Source organism: Lithobates pipiens, unplaced genomic scaffold (genome assembly GCF_037356315.1).
Source record: "Lithobates pipiens isolate NorthernLeopardFrog02 unplaced genomic scaffold, aLitPip1_a1.2 Scaffold_23, whole genome shotgun sequence".
Taxonomy (NCBI): domain Eukaryota; kingdom Metazoa; phylum Chordata; class Amphibia; order Anura; family Ranidae; genus Lithobates; species Lithobates pipiens.
In genome coordinates this window covers 191,927,388-191,955,262 of record NW_027507785.1, presented here as the reverse complement: position 1 = coordinate 191,955,262, position 27,875 = coordinate 191,927,388, and the positions used below count along the sequence as shown (strand labels likewise).

The window sequence follows — 27,875 nt, the reverse complement described above, 5'->3', positions numbered from 1 at the left end:
AGGTCACTGCCAGATGACCTTCAACGGTGGGTCAGTCATGGAGACCCCAAAACCGCGAACGGCCTTGTTGAGATGGTGGAACGATATACGGTGGTGGAGGATCTGCTTGGCCCCACCAAGCGTCAAGGGCCCAGTCTGCCACGGCCCTTCCGACCAACTGCCGCCCTTCGAACGGATGTCCCCAGGAGCCCTGGAACCAACACCCCGGAAGGCCAAGAGTCACACCCGTTACCCCCTCAGCGACCTGTTCCTGATCGGAGAGGAGGGGATGTACAATGTTGGCGATGTCATGCCTGGGGCCATACCCGGGCCTACTGCCCATTGCAGGAAGAACCCATGGAATGCGGGGTTCTTCGGAGGGGGTCTTTTTATGCCCATAAAGCGTGTACAACACATCTTGACCTTGGAGAGGGGAAGTTTGAGTGTGAAGTCCAAGTGAACCACCACCCTGCACAGGCTTTGCTGGACTCTGGAAGCATGATAACCCTGGTTCACCCTAGAGAAATTGGGAAGATCGGTCCGGTAAGCAAAAGGTTGCGGGTTGTGTGCATTCATGGGGACACTAGAGAGTACCATCTCATCTCGGTGTCCATCTCCACAGCATGTGGCACTGGTACTCAAGAGGTGGGGGTGGTAAAGAACTTGGTACATGACGTTATCATAGGACGTGACTGTCCGTTATTTACAAAACTTTGGAGACAAGGAGAACTGTCTGAAAGGTCCAGAGACTGGGAAGAAACTAGTCCCTCTGTTCCTGTTGTTGAGGGTAATAACCCTGAGATGCCACATATTCGTAATATGGACCCAGTTGATAAAAACGTCAAGACTTTGGTTAATAATGATGAAAATAGTGCTGATACTGTTAAGGATGTCAATATGTGGGGTTCTCAGACCTACCTGAACACTGAGGGGGGGGAACCTTCCCTGCTTCAGGTAATGCTGGGGGAAGAGGATGAGGAAATGGCCTCTACCCCTGACTTGCCAGATTTGGGTGTTCCCCAGGGGACATTTGGTACTGCCCAGATGCAGGACCCCACTTTGGCCAGGGCACGGGAACAGGTTGTAGTTATAAATGGGGAGCCCCAAGAGCCAGGTGCTAATGAGCGGTGGCCACATTTTTCAATATGTAATGAATTGCTTTATCGGGTTACTAAAGTGAGAGAAAATGTGGTAGAACAATTATTGGTACCCCAACAGTATAGACGCAAGGTCCTGGAACTGGCCCATGATGATGTTTTAGGGGGACACCTGGGAGTTGAAAAGACGGAGGCACGGATCGCCGACCGGTTTTACTGGCCAGGCTTGAAAGCAGAGGTAAGAAGATACTGTACCTCTTGTCCCACCTGTCAGTTGACCGCTCCGGCGACCCATTTCCGGAGCCCGTTGGTCCCTCTACCCATAATTGAGGTCCCATTCGAGAGGATAGCCATGGATATAGTGGGTCCCTTGGTAAAGTCGGCTCGAGGTCATTCTTACATACTAGTGATCCTTGACTATGCCACTCGTTATCCTGAGGCGCTACCCCTGCGGAATACCTCCTCTAAGGCTATTGCACGGGAGTTATTCCAGTTGTTTACACGGACAGGTTTTCCCAAGGAAATACTCACAGACCAGGGCACCCCATTTATGTCGAAGGTTATGGCTGATGTATGCAAACTGTTCCGGATTAAACAGCTGCGCACATCAGTCTACCATCCCCAAACAGATGGATTGGTAGAACGTTTTAATAAGACCCTTAAGTCTATGCTCAAGAGAGTGGTACAAAGGGATGGGAAAGACTGGGACTGCCTGTTACCAGCTCTCCTGTTCGCTATCCGAGAAGTGCCCCAGGCCTCCACTGGGTTTTCGCCCTTTGAATTGGTATATGGGCGGAGACCTCGCGGATTACTGGACTTTGTTAAAGAAGAATGGGAAAGTGAACCAATCCAGCATAAAAGTGTTCTTGAATATGTCTCTCAAATGCAGGAGAGGATCCGAACTGTGATGCCGCTAGTTAAGGAACACTTACAAAAAGCCCAGGAGGCTCAACGACAGGTCTATAATAGGGCAGCCAAAATTAGGAACTTTCAAGTGGGGGATCGAGTAGCAGTGTTGATTCCCACTGTGGAAAGTAAATTCTTGGCCAGATGGCAAGGCCCTTTCGAGGTTGTAGAAAAAATGGGAGAGGTAAATTATAGAGTCCACCAACCAGGCAAGAGGAAACCCTTCCAGATATATCATGTAAACTTGTTAAAGCCCTGGACAGACAGGGAACCAGCGACCTCCCTGGCTAGTACAAAACTTGAGCCTCGGGTTGGGGTGGAGAGTGTCCAAATAGCAAATACCCTGTCTAAAACCCAAAGTCAGCAGGCAAAGGAGTTCTTGCAGAGAAATAAAGAAAAATTTTCAGACTTGCCCGGGCTCACTAGTGTCGTAGAGCATGATATTGTCACAGAACCAGGAGTCAAAGTTTTTGTCCGGCCCTACCGCATCCCAGAGGCTCAAAGGAAGGCCGTTTCAGAGGAAGTAAAAAAGATGTTAGACCTAGGGGTTATTGAGGAATCGCAGAGTGAGTGGTCGAGCCCGATTGTGTTGGTACCGAAGCCCAACGGGACTCTGCGATTCTGCAATGATTTCCGGAAACTTAATGAAGTTTCCCGGTTTGATGCCTACCCTATGCCCCGGGTAGATGAGCTTATCGAGAGACTAGGTCCAGCCAGGTATATCACTACGTTAGACCTTACCAAGGGGTATTGGCAAATACCGTTGACTAAGGCTGCTAGAGAGAAAACTGCTTTTTCTACCCCAGAGGGGAGTTTTCAGTACAAAAGGATGCCTTTTGGATTGCAAACTGCTCCAGCCACTTTCCAGAGAGCAATGGATAGGATTTTACGACCTCACCGGAAGTATGCCTCAGTATACTTGGACGATATAGTCATTTTTAGCAAAGACTGGGAATCACATTTGCCCAAAGTGCAGGCAGTGCTGGACTCTCTTTGGAAGGAGGGGTTTACAATAAACCCTGAAAAATGTGCTTTGGGAATGGAGGAGGTGAAATACCTGGGTTATATCGTGGGTAGAGGGGTAGTGAAACCTCAGGTCAACAAGATAGAGGCTATACAGAATTGGCCCCGCCCCCTCACAAAAAAGCAGGTACGTGCATTCCTGGGCATGGTGGGATACTACAGGAGGTTTGTACCCAACTTTGCCACGTTGGCGGCTCCGTTGACCGATCTGACTAAGGGTCGGAAATCGGTCATGGTGGAGTGGAATGCAGACGCTGAGAAGGCTTTTTTGGAGCTCAAGTCGGCGCTGTGCCAACACCCTGTCCTTGTAGCACCCAATTTTTCAAAATAATTTATTGTCCAGACTGATGCTTCCGATGTAGGATTGGGAGCGGTGTTGTCACAGGTTATTCATGGCGAGGAACACCCGATAGTCTTCCTCAGCAGGAAGTTAACACCAGCGGAGAAAAACTATGCCATAATTGAACGAGAGTGTCTGGCCATTAAGTGGGCTCTGGAATCCCTCAGATATTACCTTTTGGGGAGGAAGTTTAGGTTGATTTCTGACCATGCCCCTTTAACATGGCTGAGACAGGGAAAAGGGACTAATGCCAGAGTTACCCGGTGGTTCCTGGCACTCCAGGAATTTAAGTTTGTAGTGGAGCATAGGCCCGGGAGACTGCATCAAAACGCAGATGCCCTCTCCCGAGTCCATTGTTTGAGCTCCACTGTTGCCTCCACCTCCTTGGCGTTGGGGCACAGGGGGGGGATATGTAATGGACGCCGTGGCTGGGTCCTGGAAGGACGCTATATTTCCCCTCTGTTTGGGTTGTGCTCTCTTTAGGGAATGAAAATTGATTAACCCACCTGTTAGAGGAAGTGTCTTTAAAAGGCAAGACAGGAAGTTGTAGATGGGTGTGGAGGAGTGGAGAACACATGGTGGATGGTGTTTGGCGTTTGTTTTGGGTTGCAGCAAATGAAGTGGACAGCAGTGTCCTGTTTGGAAGGCTCCTGGCAGGGGAAGCTACCTGCCATCAAGACCAAGCTCTGTTTCTGATAAGGACAGCTGTTCTGGACTTTGCAAGTCGGTGAGACTACAAATCTTTTTCCTTTTGTTTTTGGCTGCTGTAAAGCTATTTAAGTTAATAAACCCTTTGTTGTATGAAAAGCCTGTGTCCTGCGGTCTACCTGGTCCCCCGAACATTACAGCAGGAAAAAAAGTCCTTTAAAATCACTCGCAGCTATTATGAATTGTCGGCTCCCTAATACAGAGAACACTCATTGAAAGTCATTGATAAAAAAAATAAAAAATAAATAAATAAACAAAAAAGCGTGGGGGTCCCCCAAATTCAATTACCAGGCCCTTCAGGTCTGGTATGGATATTAAGGGGAACCCTGCCTCAAATTTAAGAAAAAATTTGACGTGGGGTTCCCCCTAAATATCCATAACCAGACCCTTCAGGTCTGGTATGGATATTAAGGGGAACCCCGCGTAAAATGTAAAAAAAAATTGACGTGGGGGTCCCACCTAAATATCCATACCAGACCCTTTATCTGAGCACGCAACCTGGCAGGCCGCAGGAAAAGAGGGGGGGGGCGAGAGAGCGGCCCCCCCTCCCTCCTGAACCGTACCAGGCCACATGCCCTTAACATTGGGAGGATGCTTTGGGGGTCTGTGACCCCTCAAAGCACCTTGTCCCCATGTTGATGAGGACAAGGGCCTCATCCTCACAACCCTGGCCGGTGGTTGTGAGGGTCTGCGGGCGGGGGGCTTATCAGAATCTGGAAGCCCCCTTTAAAAAGGGGACCCCCAGATCCCGCCCCCCCTGTTTGAAATGGTAAGTAGGTACAAAAGTACCCCTACCATTTCACAAAGAAAGTGTCAAAAATAGTTAAATAAGACAAACACACTTTTGAAAAATTCCTTTATTAAAAATAAAAAAAATAAAAAAAAGATTCCAGCGGCAGTAATCCACTCTTGCTATCCAGCGACGGACGGTCATCTCTCCAGCGATGGCTCATCTCATCCAGCGCAGCGTATCCATCCTTCTTCTGTCTCCGCGGTGGAGACACTGCAAGGATTCCGGCGGTCTGACGTTTCTTATATACGGAGGGCGGGGCCACCCATCACCTGACCCCGCCCCCCTCTGACGCAAGGGGAAACCCAGGGTTCCCTGTGACGTATGGGTGACCCCGCACCCCTCTGATGTAACACAGGCAGGTTTCCGTTACATCAGAGGGGGCGGGTCACTTTGTTCAGGGACAGTTCTAAGCACCAGAAACATGAGCCCCTTCACAGGTATACTATAGACAACCCCCCCCCCCTACGAAATTTAAAGGAATATTACACTTTTACTGTTTCACTTTAATCATTATTAAAATCACTGCTCCCGAAAAAACGGCCATTTTTAAAACTTTTTTTTGCATTGATACATGTCCCCTGGGGCAGGACCCGGGTCCCCAAACACTTTTTAGGACAGTAACTTGCAAATTAGTCTTTACAATTAGCACTTTAGATTTTGAACGTTGGAGTCCCATAGACTTTAATAGGGTTCTAAAGTATGCTGTATACTAGCTCCATCGAATCTTGTTTATACATTCGACAGACACCATAAGCCTTCAAAGACAGATTCGATCGCAATTCATGTGGATTTTTGGACGAATGCAATTTTTGAACGAAAAACGAAATAAATAAAAACGAATTTCGGGAGTAACCAAATAAATTAAGTTTTCGGACGAAAACTAAATTACGAAACAAAATATTTTACTCTGCACATGTCTAATGGCAACGTCTCACCTGGCATGTCGAATAGGTTCTAGGGATCTTGGGTGGTGCAGCGGAAAAAGAAGAGTCAGCCAAGGAGGAGAGGGAGGATGGAGTAGGAGGAGGAGGAGAAGAAGAGTCAGGCCTGCATGCAATCCGTGGCGGTAAAACCAAATCTACATGGGTGCCACGGGTTACATGCTGCTTGACGGCTGTCAGAAGGTTCACTCAGTGGGCATTAAAAGTTATATACCTTCCCTGCCCGTGTTTGCTAGACCACGTGTCTGTGGTCAGATGTATCTTGGCACCGACACTGTGTGCCAGAGATGCATTCACTTGCCGCTGAACATGGCCATATAGCTCTGGGATGCCCTTCTGTGAGAAATACTTCCTTCCTGGGACCTTCCATTGTGGTGTTCCAATGGCCACAACTTTTCGAAAGGCTTGCGAGTCCAGCAGTTTATATGGCAGTAGTTGGCGGGATATCGGTTATGACAAGCCAGCCATCAACCGTTGGGCAAGAGGGTTATCCGGCGTCATCATTTTTTTATGCTCAAACATTTGGCCCACGGAAGCCTGCCTTTTTCCAGGAAAACGTGAGGATGGCATGATGGAAGGTGGAGTGGAGGACAATTGTGAGGAGAGAGGAGAAGGAGAAGTAGAAGACGAGGCTGGACGGTGAGAGCCTGGAGTGTGGCTTTGTGTGTTCCGTTGCTCTCACTGGGCTCGGTGATGGCAGCTCATGTGCCTTCGTAAGGCGGTCATCCCTAGGTGAATGTTGGGATTACTGCGACTTATGCGTTGACTGCAAAGGCTGCAGATGGCAACACTATTGTAAGCAGCGGACACGATAAAAAAAGCCGGCGAACTGGGAGCGCCAGAGGTAACCGTACATGTTTGATGCTTCGCTCCTGATACATTAGCAGTTTGCTTTGTCCCTCCTGTGCAATCTAAGTTCTGCCTGCTTCTCCTCCCTATCTGCTGGTCCCTATCTCCCTCTGAACTCCTCTCCTCTTCCTCTCTTTTGGGCATCCACGTGACATCACTAGACACTTCATCATCGACGTCACCTTCCCCACCACTATAATTAGAGATCTTGGAGTAGGCAGGAACACCGGGGACCAACCTCCTCCTTGGGCTGATCTGGGTACTGTCGTCAAACTGCTGAGTGGCGGTTGTTGCTACCTCCTCTTCCTGATCCAATGCCAAGAGTGGCTGCGCATCGGCAATGTCTTGTAAAGGATCGGAAAATAATTCCTGTGACTCAAACGGAGGGTATATGGTGGTGGTGGTGTTGGTGGTAGTGTCTTTGGGGGTGCACACAGCAGATAGTAAAGAAGAGAGTGCAGATCGAGAGGATGAGGAGGGTGCAGAAGAGTAAGGCTGAGTGAGCCACTCAACCAAGTCTGGTGCATCTTTTGACGTAATCACACGCACCCTCTGCAATTTGCCACTTTGGCTCAAGCCTGTTGCTCCTGCCCTACCCCTACCACCCCTGCGGAAGGGCCTGCCTCTTCCTCTGCCTGTCATTTTTTAAATGACCCTGTGACAAATGTCTCAAGAGAAGTGCAGTATGTATGTGGAAGAAGGTATATAACACCCCACTTCAATCTGTCGTTTTTGGGGGCCACTGGTCTATCACACCAGTTATACTTTTTTTTTTAATTGCGTTTGCCACTCTTTGTAGTATCGCTGCTGAACCGCTCAGCAGTCACAATGCTGCACAGTGGAAATGCACTATACTATGCTTTCTATATGTGCAAGTATTTTATACGTGTATTACACCACTATATACTGCACACCAAATAGTACACCTATACCAGTCTTTAAAAGGACCTTTGTGGACCTAATAGTAGCTAGCTAGTAGCTAGTGAATTTCAGACTGTCCCGGCTCCAAAAACTAAACTGTCCCTCCCTACACTGAGAAACGACAGCTGCAGAATCAGTCAGCAGCACTGCGTGCAGTGCACTATAATATGCTTTCTATATTTGAAAGAAAGTATATTATACATGTACAACCCTATATACTGTGCACCTATAAAAGGACCTAGTGATTTGCAGACTGTCCCTGCTCAGAACACCAAACTGTCCCTCAGTCCCTACACTGATAAAAGACAGCTGCGGAATCGGGCAGCACAGCAGTGCACCATAATATACTTTGTATATTTGAAAGAAAGTATATTATATGTGTACAACCCTATATACTGTACACCTATACCAGTACTTAAAAGGACCTTTGTGGACCTAAGAGTAATAGCTAGTGATTAAACTGACTATCCCTGCTCCACACAGCGACCTGTCCCTACACTGACAAAAGACAGCTGCAGAATCGGTCAGCAGTGCACTTGGCCATCAGCAGTGCACCAGAACCCTATATACTATACACCTATACCAATCCTTAAAAGGACCTTTGTGGACCTAATAGTAATAGCAAGTGATTAAACTGACTGTCCCTGCTCCACACAGCATCCTGTCCCTACACTGCCAAAAGACAGCTGCAGAATCGGTCAGCTATGCACTCAGCAATCAGCAGCACAGCAGTCAGCAGCAGTGCACCAGAACCCAATATACTGTACACCTATACCAGTCCTTAAAAGGACCTTTGTGGACCTAATAGTAATAGCTAGTGATTAAACTGACTGTCCCTGTTCCACACAGCGTCCTGTCCCTACACTGACAAAAGACAGCTGCAAAATCGGTCAGCAGTGCACTCAGCAATCAGCAGCACAGCAGTCAACAGCAGTGCACCAGATCCCTATATAATGTACACCTATACCAGTCCTTAAAAGGACTTTTGTGGACCTAATAGCTAGCGATTTGTGTCACTACAGTCTGTCCCTGCTCCACACAGCAACCTCTCCCTACACTGACAAAAGACAGAATGTAAAATGGCTGCCAGATCAGGTCTATTTATAAGGTAGGGGGAATGTCCAATTGTCCACGTGCTGAAATGTCTCAATTGGCTGTCCTGTACCCCATGATGGATGTGTCATGGGTCAAAGTTCTTCACAATGTAAACAAATATGTCCACTGCGAACAGCGCCAGAAGTCGCCGCGAACCGACCGCCGGGGTGAACCGCAAGGCCATCTCTACTGGGGAGCCCCCTGACTTGAGCCACTCATGGAATGAACATGATGGGGTGCAAACTTGAGCCTTTCCCGCGCCGGTAGCTATCCTATGACTAAATGATAGACCACAATGTATGTTTTTCTTTTCTTTTTTTTTGGCAAACACAAACATTTATTTTTTTCTTACCTCAGAAAACCTCACCTGTGTTAAAACACCTACCGAGATGCAGGGTCGGGACCACCGCACCACACAAAATTCCGCCGACACCCCCGCATAGTCCCCAAAAAACACACTCCCCCACAACTTCAGACCCTGAACACAAGCCCCGATGCTAGACCCCCAAGCTAACCCTGAAATACCTACACAACAGTGTCGCTAAGACTAATGCTAGTCAGGGGCAGTAACACTAGCTTTAGCATAGCTTATTTACAAAACCTCCTGAGCTAAGTGAGAATCAGTGGGGAGATGCATCTCCCACTTACCTGTGCCCCTAGCGCATAAGAGCTCCCACAATACTGCCACAAGGCAACGAGGATGCCGTTGCCCTGAACGAGAGCGGGGAGAAGCAAAGCCTCCGCATTACCTGTTGATCCGAAACCCAGAAGTGACGTCAGAAAGTCGCCTGTAAATTAGGCCTGTCGATCGTGCACGTGAGCAAACGTTGATAGGGGAGGAGGAACGGAGGGTAGGCTTTATGCAGCCTGACTCCTGCTAAATACACAGTTGTTAGAAATCTTTTGTTACGGAAACACTTTGATAAGGATGAAGGTGAACAAGAAGAAAACCCGCAGACACTTGTCACTGTAAGCAATGATTTTTTTGTTTATTCTGATACTGCTTTTAACCCTTTACATTTTCTAGATTTAAGAGCTGAACTATGTTTAGAACAAGTGGAGTCAGAGTCACAAACTGGCCTTTTGGTATTCCACATCGCACATTATCTAAAGGTGATACATTTTTTTTATCCTATACAGACTAGGAATTCTATTGTGGATGCCTTTCAGGCCATTGTTGAAAAATAATTATTCTTTAGTCTTAATCTTTTATTAACAGGCTTTGATAGATTCATCAACCTAATTGTTTTCCTATGTTATTTTATATACTGTACTTTGTTTACTTTTGTACTGTTTTATATACTATACTTTTATACTGATGTTTCAAAAAATAAATTTGAAAAATGCTAAATATATTGATAAGTACACTACGATAATTGGATATGTGTAATCAAGTTATTATGTGTTTCGTTTTTATTTTGACTTTAAGTTATTATATAAAAATTATATAATGTAGTGTGGGTACCTTTAAAAATCTCTGATAATATATTTATTCTATAATTTAAACTTAAAATATACTTTATACCATGCTAGATATGTAAGGGCATTTAAACAATATATCATTAAATGAAGAAAAAAGGGATTGGTGAAAAGAGAATATGAATGTATAAGAAACTTACGTCCAGCAGAACATTTCGGGTAATTTATTTGTGTATTTCCACATGTTGCTCGCAGGTCATTTTCTGATACCATTCCTTCCATGCATTCAAATTGAATGGTTAGTCCATTTTCGATCTCAGTGCTTTTGTCGTAATAAATATTATTCAAAGCCATTACAGTTTGTTGTAGAACACAGGAGCCTAGAGAAATTCAGTACAAAATGTATATATGTTCAACAATCTGGAAAGCAATATATATTTTTTTAAATCAATGCATTAGTCAACCATTTGGTAATTATTATAAAGATAGTTATTCAAAGCCCAGTACATGTCCTTGCTGATTCTTAGGCAGGATACAGTCAGACTGAAAAATTGGCACAAAAAATCAACCAATTACCAATGCAGATCTGTATAAATCTAATTCCGAACTCTTGACTTGTTATAATAATGTAGCCTTACAACTAATGGATTGCTTGAGTTTTCTTTATTTTTTATTTCCTCCCTGTTAGAGCATAATTGTTATCCTGTAAATCTTTTTCATCTACTGCCTGAGCCCAATGTTGATAACAGAAGCTACAAGAAAAACTGTCATAATGAATTACATAAATGAGAACCAAGAGCCTGTGCATTCTAGCTGCGCATTACCATTGTTTACGTGGCGCTTTTCGGCCGCTTGCAGGGTTAAAAACTCCTGTGTTGTGGCACTTTCCGAAGGGCTGCCTATTCATTGCAATGGGCAGGGGCATTTTGGAAGTGCTGTATACGGTGCTCCAAAATTGCCCCAGAGATGCTGCTTGCAGGACTTTTTCTAATGTCTCGCACACCACCCAGGTGTGAAAATACCTATTGCAATGAATAGGAGACAGTTTTCAGGCGCTTTACAGGCTGAGAACTGCCTCAGTGTGAAAGGGGTCTTCATGGCCCATGGACATGAAGCATAATATATACAGTATAATACATTGCTTTTTGAATTCTAAACAACATACACACTATGCCATTCTGTGTGGGAAAAGGACGATGATGCTGGCTTCATGATCTAATCAGCCAATTAACTCCTTTGAATGCTGAGACTAGGTTGGCCAGACACTCTGGACAAAGAATTTCAGACAAGCCTGCCCTCAGCTGTGTATGGCCCTACCACTACTTTTTTTGTACAGAACCTGCATGTGGAGGTGATAGCCCTATACTACTTCTATTCCCAAAACCACTGACTCTACATCTAGGCCAATTTATCATTTGGGTTTATTTTCAAAACTTTTATTTTTAGTATCAGAGAGGGTGTGTGGAGAATGTGGGTGATAGTGCAAGGTATTTTGAGTGCATACTGTTTTTGCACTTTATTTTACTTTTAAAAGCAATGAAGTTAAGTGAAATTAAACTTAGTGTGGTGACACAGAAAGTGGTTATAAGATCTGAGGTCTTGGGTTAAGTAAGCTGTGGAAAAAAGGGGGGGGGGTGCAAATGAGAATGTACCCCATCCCTGCAATTCACTGAAGCACAGTTTAAGTGATCCACCCAATTCCATAGCTCCCAACTGTCCCTGATTACGAGGGACTGTCCCTGATTTGGAAGAAAGTCCCTCTTTCCCACTTTCTTCCTCCTTTGTCTCTCATTTTGGTCTGATTTACTTATCTTTCAAAAAAGTGTTTCCCAGTGCTAAACCTTTAATCCAATTTCTAAATTGCTGCATTTGTAAATTTCAAAAGCCAGTATAAAGGAATAGTAGTGGTAAAATAGAAAGTACTTGTGGTTTTGACTAATCTTTTTTTGTACAATTCTCCTTTAAGGGGGTGTGGCAGGGGGGTGAGCCCTATGCCAACATACTTTTGCTAATTGGTGTCCCTCGTTCCCATCTCAAAAGGTTGGGTGATATGCAATTCATCTCTCCCTATGCTGTCAGTCAGCTCTCCTTGTCCTCTTCATAAAGCAGCTCTAACGCACTGACACCAGGGCTGCTCTCAGATCACCTTTTTATAGTGAAAGGCTGAGTTATTTAGCTAACCATTCCTCCCATTCTTGGTAGCTGTGGGGCTGTTTACAAAGGTCAATGGCTGCACAGGGTATTATGGATGTGCACCAAAATTTCCACATCAAATTCTTTCTGAACTTCAGCAGCAGAAATTTGCTGCAAATTCATATTTGGGCACACTTGAATTTTTTCACTACAACCACTGTTAATAACAATAAATAACATATTTGGGTTCCCATTTAGTAGACAACCCCTTCTGAGTTTGTTCAAGAATCTGCAATCTTTTTTTTATCGTTTCTTCACACCATTGGTTCCTGCATTCCACCCCATTCACTGTTGGAAAGGACTGATTTTCCATAAATATAATTGAGCTTGTGGTACACGTGTGCAGAAGTAGAAGAGACCATCAGGAAACTTTTGAAGATAAAATTGTGTACCCACATTAACTAGTTGCTGACCACCGGCTGTCAAATGATGGCCAGGCGGCGCAGCTATTGTGGCGGGAGGCCGTCATATGATGGCCTCCCGTTTAAACAGGGAATGCGCGCGACCGTGCACACGCATCCCTGTTTCTTCGGTGGCGGAGTGTCACGGAGACACCACTTGCCACCGAAGGGGGTAAACAGCCATTGGTTATGGCTGTTTACCACATGATCGGCCGTGATGAAGTCGCGGCCGATCACAGATGGTCACACCCCGACTGTGCACGGTGCATGCGTGCGATCATGAGCGCCCTGTGTGCGTGCACGTCGGTGGCGCCGTGTTCCTCCGGGAACACTGCTCGTCACCGACGCTGGTAAACAGCCATTGGCTGGCTGTTTACCCACGTGATCGGCTGTGATCCTTTCACAGCCGATCACTAAAATGTAAACAAACCGTGGTAACGAGATGTTACCGGGTTCTCCTCCTCACACACCGATTGTGTGAGGAGGAGATTGCGGTAACATCTCGTTACCACCTACAGTACACATCAAGCACACTGATTGCACCCCCCAATAAAGAGGACCTGTCACCACCCCTCATATTACCTGTCAATCACAGTCCATCAGAGTACCTGTCACAGTCCATCAGAGTATTTGAGTACCTGTCACAGCCCATCAGAGTACCCGAGTACCTGTCACAGTTCATCTGAATACCCGAGTACCTGTCACAGTTCATCTGAGTACCCGAGTACCTGTCACGGCCCATCAGAGTACCCGAGTACAATCAGGGTACCCGAGTACCTGTCACAGTGCATCAGGGTACCCGAGTACCTGTCACAGTCCATTAGAGTACCGAGTACCTGTCACAGTTCATCTGAGTACCCGAGTACCTGTCACAGTTCATCTGAGTACCCGAGTACCTGTCACAGTTCATCTGAGTACCCGAGTACCTGTCCCAGCCCATTAGAGTACCCGAGTACCTGTCCCAGCCCATTAGAGTACCCGAGTACCTGTCTCAGCCCATCAGAGTACCCGAGTACCTGTCACGGCCCATCAGGGTACCCGAGTACCTGTCACAGTGCATCAGGGTACCCGAGTACCTGTCACAGTCCATCAGGGTACCCGAGTACCTGTCACAGTCCATCATGGTACCCAAGTATCTGTCACGGTCCATCAGAGTACCCGAGTACCTGTCACAGCCCATCAAAGTACCCGAGTACCTGTCACGGTTCATCCGAGTAGCCGACACAGCCCATCAAAGTACCCGAGTACCTGTCACGGTTCATCCGAGTACCCAAGTACCTGTCACAGCCCATCTGAGTACCCGAGTACCTGTCACAGCTCACCTGAGTACCCGAGTACCTGTCACAGCCCACCTGAGTACCCGAGTACCTGTCACAGCCCATCTGAGTACCCGAGTACCTGTTCCAGTCCATCTGAGCACCCGAGTACCTGTTCTCGTCCATCTGAGCACCTGAGTACCTGTTCCCGTCCATCTGAGTACCCAAGTACCTGTCACAGTTCATCTGAGTACCTGTCACAGTCCATATGAGTACCTGTCACCGCCCTTTAGAGTTCCAAAATACCAGTCACCAGGCCATCAGTGTACCCGAGTACCTGTCACCAGGCCATCAGAGTACCCGAGTACCTGTCACCAGGCCATCAGAGTACCTGAGTACCTATTTGCAGCCCATGTCTCATAGAATATACATTGGGGTGTTTGCTTTCCAAAATGGGGTCATTTTGTGGGTAATTTCAATCACAGTCCATCAGAGTACTGTGGTCCAGGACCTTCAAAAGTGTGATAGGTAGGAATGAAATGAGATGTGTAATTTATGCTCCTAGAATGCCTGAACGTACTACTTCAATTTTCGGCCTCTCTATGTGGCCAGGCTGTGTAAAAGTCCTACACATGTGGTATCGCCATACTCGGGAAGAGTAGCAGAATGTATTTTGGGGTGTAATTTGTTGTATGCATATGCTGTGTGTGAGAAATAACCTGATAATATGACAATTTTGTAAAAAAAAAAAAAATAATAAAAAAAAAAATCTTCATTTTGCAAAGAATTGTGGGAAAAAATGACAACTTAAAAAAACTCACCATGCTACTTACTTAATACCTTGGAATGTCTACTCTGTAAAAAGGGGTCATTTGGGGGGGTATTTGTACTTTCCTGACTTGTTAGTGTCTCAAGAAATGAGGTACACCTGATGTACTGAAGGCCTGATCAGATGTGATCAATTTTCAGTGATTGGCACCATAGTTTGTAGACTCTATAACTTTCACAAAGACCAAATAATATATACGAATGTGGGTTATTTTTACCAAAGATAGGTAGCAGTATAAATTTTGGCCAAAATTTATGAAGAAAAATTACTAATTAGCAAAAATTTATGACAGAAACAAAGAAAAAAGGCATTTTTTTCACAAAATTTACGTTTTATTTTATTTATAGCACAAAAAATAAAAAACCCACTAGTGATTAAATACCACTAAAAGAAAGCTCTATTTGTGTGGAAAAAAGGACGCAAGTTTCATATGGATACAGTGTTGGATGACGGAGTAATTGTCATTCAAACTGTGAGAGCGCTGAAAGCTGAAAATTGGTCTGGTCAGGAAGGGGGTGTAAGTGCACTGTATTGAGGTGGTTAAAGAATTAAATAACTATTTTAGTGAGCTACTTACAGGATTCTCTGGCTAAAAGCCATAGACAGCAGAAGCTGCCTGAGACATCTCAAGCATATCTCTTGCCTGCAAATTTTTCACAACAACAAGGTTATATTATGCTTAGACCATCTTTCCTTCCAGTGCCTCATGAAATAGACATCTTCCTTAAAAAGGCATGTGTGCGATACATCTCTTGCAGGCAGTATATGCTATCCAGGCTTTTAGACAGAGAATACATATGAATGGAGACTAGATTCAGTCTGGATATTTGTTTTATGACCTGTTCCAGGGAATCTACACAGGAAAGAAGAGCAGATAGAAGTTTTTGTAATTGTTCTGCAACAGCTTATTTCTGAAGGAGGGTCATGTTGGTTGTACATAGTCCGGGTCCAATTAGCGGCAATTTGACATGCAAAAATAGCAGCAAGAGCTGGTTGGAGGGCTGGGCTTGCCAGGTTAAAAAGCATCTCACATTTTCTGTCAACAAAGGATGGTACATGTTCAGTTAAAACATTGAGATGTTTGTCTAGCATAGAGATGGCAGGGTCAACCACAGGGATTGCCATTTTTTTGTAAACTCTTTTTCCAATGGACAGCGTTCAGCAAAGTTTTTTGGGAGAAAAGGGAAGAGGGCAGTGGCGTAACTAGAACCTTCAGGGCCCCGATGCAGAAAACCATGGAGGGCCCCCCCCCGACCTCCGGACAGGGCTCTTTTCTCCGAGCCCAATGGTGGAACACCAGGGCCCAGTCCCAAGTGGGTGGCGGCATATAAAGGAACGGATTGATGTGCCCATCAAATGCTGCCACTGTGCCCATCAAATTCCGCCACTGTGCACATCAAATTCTGTTGGTGTGCCCATCAAATGCTGCCACTATGAATCCCCACTGCCCGCTCACTGTCTGCTCCCCACTTACCCTGTCTTGGTGGGGCAGCGGGTAACGGCCATGAGCAGGGTCCTCCATGCATCTCCTGCCATCCTCATCTCCCATCCTTTCATTCTGATAGGCGTCCAATAGCTGCGCCTATCGTTTCAGCCAATCAGGTGATAGGTAACAGACCCGCACACCTGATTGGTGGAGAGGCGGTTCAGTGTTAGGAAAGTGAATATTAATTCACTTTTCTAACACACCTGGGTAGACTGTGAGCGTCAAGCATGGCGCTCGCAGTTCACCTATTTTGAAGCCTATTAGAGCCCATGGCTCTAATCAGGTGCTGCAAAAACACCCCTGCCGCTGTAATTTAGGCGCCCGGCACCCCAAAAGGGACCAGACACCTAAATATAGGGGTGGTAGTGGTGGCCATGGATAGATTCATGCTATGCTATGCATGTATCTATCCATTGGTCATAGAGGGGGTGGCTGGAGAGAGCGGGCAGTACCTGTGCACCCTTTTGGATGCACCGCCACTGATAAACACATGCACATTCACATACATACATGCACAATCACATACATGTGCACACACACACACACACACACGTATACATACACATACATATATGAACACACACGCATGCTCTCACACACACACATACATGCATGCTCTCACACACACACATGCATGTTCACACACATACATACACACACACACACATACAAGCATGCTCACACACACACACAAGCATGCTCAAACACATACAAGCATGTTCACACACACGCACATACAAGCATGCTCACACACACACACACACACACACACACACACACACACACATACACGCATGCTCACACACACACATGCATGCATGCTCACACACACACACACACACACACACATACAAGCATGCTCAAACACACACACAAGCATGCTCAAACACATACAAGCATGTTCACACACACGCACATACAAGCATGCTCACACACACACACACACACACACACACGCATGCTCACACACATGCATGCATGCTCACACATACATGCATGCTCACACACACATATAAACACAAATACAGGAGCTAGTGTTATAAAAAAAAAACGGCAGACATTTACCTTGGCTCTTCCTGCCGGGTATTGCACTGTAGGGGGAGACAAAGAGCACACGCTGTGCTTGCACTTTACCCTAATGTGAGGAGCTCCCCGCATAGTGCCGATTTCAGTTTGGCTGATGATCGGGAAGCTCCTCTCAGCCTCCCCTCCTATGGAAGAGTACAGGGGCCCCTGCAGCAAGGGGCCCGGTCACCATGGCGATCTTGGCGACCCCTATAATTCCGCCACTGGGAGAGGGGTTGTGGGACTTTATATGAGGCACACTGCTAAGTTGAACGAACCAATCAGTGTAAACATTATTTGTAACAATAAAGGGCATACATACACATGTAAAATAGTAGAAAAATAAAAAAAAATAGGTCTTGATAGATATCATTTAAACAATTCATGATTGTACACAATTATTCCAACATGATATACATAGTAATGGACCTTGGGTATGTAGACCAAAATTGTAACAGTAACATATAGGCATGATAACAATAAATTGATTCATTAAAATAAGCTACTGTATAGTAAAATACAGTTATTGCACGTGGGCACTGACTTCCTGCCCAGACCAATTTTCAGCTTTCTGCGCTGTTGCATTTTGAATGACAATTGCGCGGTCATGCTATACTGTACCCAAAATAAATTTTTATCATTTTGTTCCCACAAATAGAGCTTTCTTTTGGTGGTATTTGATCGCCTCTGGGATTTTAATTTTCTGCTAAACTAATAAAAAAGTCCAAAATTTTGGGAAAAAAGTTATTTTTTGTTTCAGTTACAAAACTTTGTAAATAAGTAAGTTTTCTCCTTCACTGATGGGCACTGTTGTGAATTCATGAAGAAATACATTTTAGTAGGCCTCAAAAAGTGGGTGAACTATAATTTTCATATTATTGAACTGGTACCCTCTTGGAGACCTTTAAAGCAAAATACATGATCTCACATGTTTTTCCAAATGTTCAGGGGATTAGTTATCTGTAACTTTTACAAACCCTGTGTTGAAACAAGAGACTGGAACAATGATAACTCTTGTCACCAAACAAAAATATGTATACTTATCTTTGTTGGTTAGATTGAGAAGACCAAACTTGCATAGGGAATGACTAAGTATTTATCACATGGAAATAATCCTTAACTAGAAAAATCCATTGTGCTCAAGTAAAGACTGTTTGGACAATATACAACCATGTAGACAAAATTCAATAGCTGACACTGTGTCCAACAAAACCTATTGTGTGAATTTTTAGGGACATGTAGACACAGCTAAGCTATCTAAACATGTATTGGATTGCTCAAAGTCCATATCAAAACATGGCATTAGAGAGATCGAAGGAATATACCAGAGTCATCCATATCTTTTATAAGTCATTCAAATTATATGTGATTTTTGTAGGTCACAAAAGAGATATTATAATTTTTGTATCTAATGATCTAAAGAACTTTGTTATAAAGAAAATATATATGAAAGTGTGATTATAAGTGGAAGTGTTTTAGCAACAAATTATTATTATGAAAAACATATAATCGTGATTATAACTGTATAAGAATTTAACCTATGTCTAGATAAACAAATATTAAATGGATATATCAGGATTATCCAGTTATCCATATAAATAATTGTATGTGATATTGATTGATATATATAACCTGTGTCCTTTCTAAATGGACTAAAGATTTAATAGATATACATTGATATACATATATATATAACCATTTTATAGAATGGTAGTTATTCAAAATCATGTTAAGCATATTTTCTATTATATCGTTTACTAGCATCAATGAACACTAGAGATATATTCGCTACAACATATATAAAAAAATAATACACATTATAAATATAAAATATTAACTTAACCACTTGACCACTGGGCACTTAAACACCCTTAATAACCAGACCAATTTTCAGCTTTCGGTGCTCTCGCATTTTGAATGACAATTACTCAGTCATGCAACACTGGACCTATATGAAATTTTTGTCCTTTTTTTCACACAAATAGAGCTTTCTTTTGGTGGTATTTAATCACCACTGGGTTTTTTATTTTTTGTGCTATAAAGGAAAAAATACCGAAAAATCTGTAAAAAAATGAATTTTTCTTTGTTTCTGTTAGAAAATTTAGCAGATTAGTAATTTTTTCTTCATAAATTTTGGCCAAAATTGATACTACTACATATCTTTGGTAAAAATAAGTACAAATTGGTGGATATTATTTGGTCTTTGTGAAAGTTATAGAGTCCACAAGCTATGGTGCCAATATCTGAAAATTGATCACACCTGAAGTACTGACGGCCTATTTCAATTCTTGAGACCCTAACATGCCAGAAAAGTACAAATACCCCCCAAATGACCCCTTTTTGGAAAGAAGACATTCCAAGGTATTTAGTAAGAGGCATGATGAGTTTTTTGAAGTTGTCATTTTTTCCCACAATTCTTTGCAAAATCAAGATTTTTTTTACTTTTTTTTTTTTTCACAAAATTGTCATATTATCAGGTTATTTCTCACACACAGCATATGCATACCACAAATTACACCCCAAAACACATTCTGCTATTACTCCCGAGTATGGCGATAACACATGTGTGAGACTTTTACACAGTGTGGCCACATACAGAGGCCCAACATGCAGGGAGCGCCATCAGGTGTTCTGGAGCACCCAGGACAATTCTGACATTTCTCTCCTACATGTAAAAATCATCATTTATTTGCTAGAAAATTACAGAGAACCCCAAAACATTAGATATGTTTTTTTAGCAAACACCCTGGAGAATACAATGGTGGTCTTTGCAACTTTTTATCTCGCACGGTATTTGCGCAGTAATTTTTCGAATGCTTTTTTTTGGAAAAAAAAACAGTTTTGGGCTTAAAAAAAAATAAAAACACAGTAAAGTTAGCCCAATTTTTCCATAATGTGAAAGATGAAGTTACGCTGAGTAAATAGATACCTAATATGTCACTCTTCAAAATTGCACACGCTCGTGGAATGGCGCCAAACGTCGCTACTTAAAAATCCCCATAGGCGACGATTTAATTTTTTTTTTACTGGTTATATGTTTTGAGTTACAGAGGAGGTCTAGGGCTAGAATTATTGCTCTCGCTCTAACGTTCGCAGCGATACCTCACGTGTGTGGTTTGAACACCGTTTTCATATGTGGGCGGGACTTACGTATGCGTTCGCTTCTGCATGCGAGCACATGGGGACAGGGGCGCTTTAAAAAAAACATTTTTTTTTTATTGTTCATTTTACTTTATTTATTTTAGTTTGACATTTTTTTCCCCAAAAATAATTTTTTTGATCACTTTTATTCCTATTACAAGGAATGTAAACATCCCTTGTAATAGGAATATGGCATGACAGGTCCTCTTTACAGTCAATAAGACCCCACATCTCACCTCTAAGCTGGGAAGCCTGAAAAAAAAAAAAAAAAAAGATTCTGTCGTTGCAGGGTATTGGCGGGTGTTGCAGAGCATTGCCGAGTGTTGCAGGGTATTGGCGGGTGTTGCAGAGCATTGCAGAGTGTTGCAGGGTATTGCAGAGTGTTGCAGGGTATTGCAGAGTGTTGCAGGGTATTGCAGAGTGTTGCAGGGTATTGCAGGGTATTGCAAAGCATTGTAGAGTGTTGCAGGGCATTGCAGAGTGTTGCAGGGCATTGCGGAGTGTTGCAGGGCATTGCGGAGTGTTGCAGGGCGTTGCGGAGTGTTGCAGGGCGTTGCAGGGCATTACAGAGTGTTGCAGGGTATTGCAGAGTGTTGCAAGGTGTTGCAGAGTGTTGCAGGGTATTGCAGAGTGTTGCAGGGTATTGCAGAGTGTTGCAAGGTGTTGGAGTGTTGCAAGGTGTTGGAGTGTTGCAGGGTATTGCAGAGTGTTGCGGGGTATTGCGGAGTGTTGCGGAGTGTTGCAAGGTGTTGCGGAGTGTTGCAGGGTATTGCGGAGTGTTGCAGGGTATTGCAGAGCATGCAGGGCATTGCGGAGTGTTGCAGGGCATTGCGGAGTGTTGCAGGGCAATGCAGTGTTGCAGGGTAATGCAGAGTGTTGCAGGGTAATGCAGAGTGTTGCAGGGTAATGCAGAGTGTTGCAGGGTAATGCAGAGTGTTGCAGGGTAATGCAGAGTGTTGCAGGGTAATGCAGAGTAATGGGGGTATTGCAGAGTAATGCAGAGTAATGGGGGTATTGCAGAGTAATGCAGAGTAATGGGGGTATTGCAGAGTAATGCAGAGTAATGGGGGTATTGCAGAGTAATGGCAGGGTATTGCAGAGTGTTGGCAGGGAATTGAGGGGTTAATTTTCGGTGAGCAGCAATGTGGGCACTGCAGATGCAGCCCACATCGCTGCTGACACCGATCTCTTCCCCCTCCGCTGTACCGATCGGTACAGAGAGGGGGAGGGAGGAACCGGCGTCATAACATGACGCCGGTTTGTTTACAAGTGATCACTCCGTCATTTGACGGAGCGATCACGTGGTAAACTGCCGCGCTGAGCGGCCGTTTACCGTGATTCGACCCGGCGGTCACGGATGCTCTCGAGTGCGCGCCCTAGGGGGCGCGCGAGAGCAGAATTCTGGGAGGCCGTTAATTAACGGCCTCTCAGAGTTAAACAACCGCCCTGAAGCCGTTAATCGGCAATGGGCGGTTGTTAAGTGGTTAAAGAGATAAACACCAAACACATGTGAGACACCTGGTGGTTGAAGGTGCTATTACCTTAACCACTTAACAACCGGCCCATAGCCGAATGACGGCTACAGGGCTGTTGTTTAATTCTGAGAGGCCGTTAAATAACGTCCTCCCAGAATTCCGCTCTCGCGCGCCCCCTGGGGCACGCACTCGAGAGCATCCGTGGCCGCCGCACATCGCGACCGTTTACCACGTGATCGCTCCGTCAAATGACGGAGCGATCACTTGTAAACAAACCGGCGTCATGTTATGACGCCGGTTCCTCCCTCCCCTCTCTGTACCGATCGGTACAGCAGAGGGGGAAGAGATCGATGTCAGCAGCAGTGTGGGCTGCATCTGCAGTGCCCACAGTGCTGCTCACCGAAATGTAACCCCTCAATTCCCTGCCAATACTCTGCAATACCCAGCCAATACTCTGCAATACCCAATACCCTGCCAATACTCTGCCATACCCTGCCAATACTGTGCAATACTCTGCCAATACCCTGCCAATACTCTGCAATACCCTGCCAATACCCTGCCTCAATTCTGCAATACCCAATACCCTGCCAATACTCTGCAATACCCTGCCAATACTCTGCAATACCCAATTCCCTGCCAATACTCTGCAATACCCTGCCAATACTCTGCCATACCCTGCCAATACCCTGCCCCTGGGGCGCGCACTCGAGAGCATCCTTGACCGCTGCACATTGCAGCCATTTACCACGTCAAATGACGGAGCGATCACTTTTAACCACCTTCAGACCGGACCATTTTGCTGGTAAATGACCAGAGGTCTTTTTACAATTTGGCACTGCGCTGCTTTAACTGGTAATTGCGCGGTCATGCAATGTTGTACCCAAACAAAATTTGCGTCCTTTTCTTCCCACAAATAGAGCTTTCTTTTGATGGTATTTGATTGCCTCTGCGATTTTTATTTTTTGCGATATAAACATAAAAAGACCGCAAATTTTGAAAAAAAATGATATTTTCTACTTTTTGTTATTAGAAAAATCCAATAAACTCAATTTTAGTCATACATTTAGGCCAAAATGTATTCAGCCACATGTCTTTGGTAAAAAAAAAGTCAATAATTGTATATTTATTGGTTTGCGCAAAAGTTGTCACATCTACAAACTAAGGTACGTTTTCTGGAATTTACGCAGCTTTTAGTTTACGACTGCCTATCTCATTTCTTGAGGTGCTAAAATGGCAGGGCAGTACAAAACCCCCCCAAATGACCCCATTTTGGAAAGTAGACACCCTGAGGAAATTGATAAGTGGCATGTTGAGCCCATTGAATATTTAATTTTTTTGCCTCAAGCGATTGAATAATGACAAAAATTTTTTTTTTTTTTACACAAAGTTGTCACTAAATGATATATTGCTCACACATGCTATGGGCATATGTGAAATGACACCCCAAAATAAATTCTGCTGCTTCTCCTGAGTATGGGGATACCACATGTGGGACTTTTTGGGAGCCTAGCCGCGTACAGGGCCCCGAAAACCAAGAACCGCCTTCAGGTTTTCTAAGGGCGTAAATATTTGACTTCACTCCTCACTACCTATTACAGTTTTGAAGGCCATAAAATGCCAAGATGGCACAAAACCCCCACAAATGACCCCATTTTAGAAAGTAGACACCCCAAGCTATTTGCTGAGAGGCATGTTGAGTCCATGGAATATTTTATATTTTGCCACAAGTTGCGGGAAAATTACAAACTTTTTTTTTTTTTTTTTTTTCACAAAGTTGTCACTAAATGATATATTGCTCACGCATGCCATGGGCATATGTGAAATGACACCCCAAAATAAATTCTGCTGCTTCTCCTGAGTACGGGGATACCACATATGTGGGACTTTTTGGGAGCCTAGCTGCGTACGGGGCCCCGAAAACCAAGCACCGCCTTCAGGCTTTCTAAGGGCGTTACAGTTTTGAAGGCCATAAAATGCCAAGATGGCACAACCCCCCCCAAATGACCCCATTTTGGAAAGTAGACACCCCTAAATTTAGGGGTACACTAGTGAGACTAGGTAATAAATGGCGGGTGCCCTGAAACTATAAAAAAAATAACTAACCAATCAGCGTCACCTGTAACAGTTATATGGTGATCACTGGTGAAAGGGTTAACTAGGGGGCAATCAGGGGGCTTTATGCGGTAGTATATGGGGGTCCCTGGCGCTATAAAAAGCTGCGGCGAACCTAAATACCTACCTGCCTAACTAGCGTCACCTGTGACACTAATACAGCGATCAGAAAAACGATCGCTTATTAGGCTGGGTTCACACTGGAGCGATGCGGGAACGCCACGAATCCGCGGCGGGTTCCCGCATCGCATGCCTCCCAGCGGCAGTTCACACTGCCCTATGCGAACTGCTGGGAGTGTCAGTGAAATGTTAATGACACCCCCAGATCAGTTCGCATATCGCAGTGCGATCTGCAAACTCGGATCGCATGGTGTGAACACCCATGCGATCCGATTCTGCTGCGGACCAAAAAAAGGGTCCCGTGCGAGTTTGCGGCGGGTGCGGCGGGTGCGACACGAATTCAGCCATACTATCTGTATGGCTGAACTCGAATCGCACAGAGATCGGATGTGATTTGCACTGCAGTGCGGTGCGAATCACATCCGTTCTCATAAACCGCTGCAATGTGAACCCAGCCTTAGTGACACTGGCGACGGGGGGTGATCACGGGGTTAAACCTTTATTGGGGGGGTTTGGGGGGTACCTTAGAACTAAAGGGGGCTAACCCTAACTGCCCTAACAGTTATTACAGTCACAAATGACACCCGCCGGGTGATCAGGGGGTTAAACCTTTATTAGGTAATAAATGGCGGGTGCCCTGAAACTATAAAAAAATAACTAACCAACCAGCGTCACCTGTAACAGTTATATGGTGATCACTGGTGAAAGGGTTAACTAGGGGGCAATCAGGGGGCTTTATGCGGTAGTATATGGGGGTCCCTGGCGCTATAAAAAGCTGCGGCGAACCTAAATACCTACCTGCCTAACTAGCGTCACCTGTGACACTAATACGGCGATCAGAAAAATGATCGCTTATTAGGCTGGGTTCACACTGGAGCGATGCGGAAACGCCACGAATCCGCGGCGGGTTCCCGCATCGCATGCCTCCCGGCGGCAGTTCACACTGCCCTATGCGAACTGCTGGGAGTGTCAGTGAAATGTTACTGACACCCCCAGATCAGTTCGCATATCGCAGTGCGATCTGCAAACTCGGATCGCATGGTGTGAACACCCATGCGATCCGATTCTGCTGCGGGCCAAAAAAAGGGTCCCGTGCGAATGTGCGGCGGGTGTGGCGGGTGCGGCGAATGGCTGAACTCGAATCGCACAGAGATCGGATGTGATTTGCACTGCAGTGCGGTGCGAATCACATTCGTTCTCATAAACCGCTGCAATGTGAACCCTGCCTTAGTGACACTGGCGACGGGGGGTGATCACGGGGTTAAACCTTTATTGGGGGGGTTAGGGGGGCACATTAGAACTAAAGGGGGCTAACCCTAACTGCCCTAACAGTTATTACAGTCACAAATGACACCAATGCAAAAAAAAAAAAAAAAAAAAAAAAAAAGCAATTGGTGTCACTGTGACTGGGGGGCAGGGGTAATTGGGGGGTGATCGGGGGGTAAAGGGGGGGTGTGAGTGTGCCTGGCATGTTCTACTGTGTAGTGTAGTGCTTGTGCAACTCACCGATGCTCTCTCCTCGGTGCCGGAACGAAAACTACCGACACGGAGGAGAGAATACATCACTTCCTCTCCTGTGTTTACATTACAGGAGAGGAAGTGATGTCACCGGACAATTTCATTCGCCGGGAGCGATCGCGAGGGGGTGGCCATGAATGAATGGCCGTCCCCTCGTCCGGGATCGCTCCCGAACGAATACCGACCGCCGCAGGCACCGGGCGGGGGCCCGATCGGGCCCCCAACCCGCGGGAGGCAAGGGACGTACATGTAAGCCCTTATGCCTGCCCGTGCCATTCTGCCGACGTACATCGGCGTGCGGCGGTCGGCAAGTGGTTAAACAAACTGGCGTCAAGTTATGATGCCAGTTCCTCCCTCCCCTCTCTGTACAGATCGGTACAGCAGAGGGGGAAGAGATCGGTGTCAGCAGCACTGTGGGCTGCATCTGCAGTGCCCACAGTGCTGCTCACTGAAATTTAACCCCTCAATTACCTGCCAATACTCTGCAATACCCAGCTAATACTCTGCAATACCCAATACCCTGCCAATACTCTGCCATACCCTGCCAATACTCTGCAATACCCAATACCCTGCCAATACTCTGCCATACTCTGCCAATACCCTGCCAATACCCTGCCAATACTCTGCAATGCCCAATACCCTGCCAATACTCTGCAATACCCAGTACCCTGCCAAAACTCTGCAATACCCTGCCAATACTCTGCCATACCCTGCCAATACTCTGCCATACCCAATACCCGGCCAATACTCTGCCATACCCTGCCAATACTCTGCCATACCCTGCCAATACTCTGCCATACCCTGCCAATACTCTGCCATACCCAATAACCTGCCAATACTCTGCAATACCCTGCCATTTTTTTTAATTTCAAGCTTCCCAGCCTAGAGGAGAGATGTGGGGTTTTATTGACCCCATATCTCACTGTAAAGAGGACCTATCATGCCATATTTCTATTACAAGGGATGTTTACATTCCTTGTAATAGCAATAAAAGTGATCAAAAAATTTATTTTTGGGGAAAAAAATATCAAACTAAAATAAATAAAGTAAAATGAACAATAAAAAAAAAAAAAAAAAAATGAAAGCGCACCTGTCCCCATGTGCTCGCATGCAGCAGCGAACGCATACGTAAGTCCCGCCCACATATGAAAATGGTGTTCAAACCACACATGTGAGGTATCATTGTGAATGTTAGAGCAAGAGCAATAATTTTGGCCCTAGACCTCCTCTGTAACTCAAAACATGTAACCAGTAAATAAAATTTAAAGCGTCACCTATGGGGATTTTTAAGTAGCGACGTTTAGCGCCATTCCACGAGCGTGTGCAATTTTGAAGGGTGACATGTTGGGTATCTATTTACTCAGCATAACTTGATCTTTCACATTATGCAAAAACATTGGGCTAACTTTAACGTTTTTTTTTTTTTTAAGCACAAAACTGTTTCTTTCCCCAAAAAAACGTGTTCGAAAAATTGCTGCACAAATACCGTTGGCCTGGGTGCTCCAGAACGCCTGATGGTGCCTGATGGTGCTCCCTGCATGTTGGGCCTCTGTATGTAGCTAAGCTGTGTAAAAGTCTCACAAATATGGTATCGCCGTACTCGGAAGTAATAGCAGAATGTGTTTTGGGGTGTAATTTGTGGTATGCATATGCTATGTGTGAGAAATAACCTGATAATATGACAATTTTGTAAAAAAAAAAAAAAGGAAAAAAAATCTTGATTTTGCAAAGAATTGTAGGAAAAAATTACAACTTCAAAAAACTCATCATGCCTCTTACTAAATACCTTGGAATGTCTTCTTTCCAAAAAGTGGTCATTTGGGGGGTATTTGTACTTTTCTGGCATGTTAGGGTCTCAAGAAATGAGATAGACCGTCAGTCCTTTGGGTGTGATCAATTTTCAGATATTGGCACCATAGCTTGTGGACTCTATAACTTTCACAAAGACCAAATAATATCCACCAATTTGTACTTATTTTTACCAAAGATATGTAGTAGTATAAATCCACCACCACGCCTCCAAAATACTACTATTGGTTGTGACACACCTCTCTCCTCCGCCCCCTCCTCTTCTTCTTCCTCCATGGCCTCTTCCAGTGCTCTGTCCTCAGAACCAGCGGTGCTCTGTAGGCGTTCCAGGGGCTACGCAAGTACGCAGGCAAAACGATGCCATGCCATGCTTGCGCTGGTTTGTTTGGGGGACAGGAG

General features: G+C 45.0%; 1 protein-coding gene across 2 annotated transcripts in view; it reads right to left on the bottom strand.

Annotated features, from left to right (window-relative positions):
- The window catches only part of LOC143928077 (complement factor H-related protein 1-like), a 603,696-nt gene that overhangs the window by 159,890 nt on the left and 415,931 nt on the right, over nt 1-27,875 (bottom strand). For both annotated transcript variants that reach the window (XM_077452692.1, XM_077452693.1), the window contains one exon: nt 10,272-10,451. In XM_077452692.1, coding sequence (XP_077308818.1) covers nt 10,272-10,451 — 180 coding nt within the window. The remainder of the gene's footprint in view (nt 1-10,271; nt 10,452-27,875) is intronic.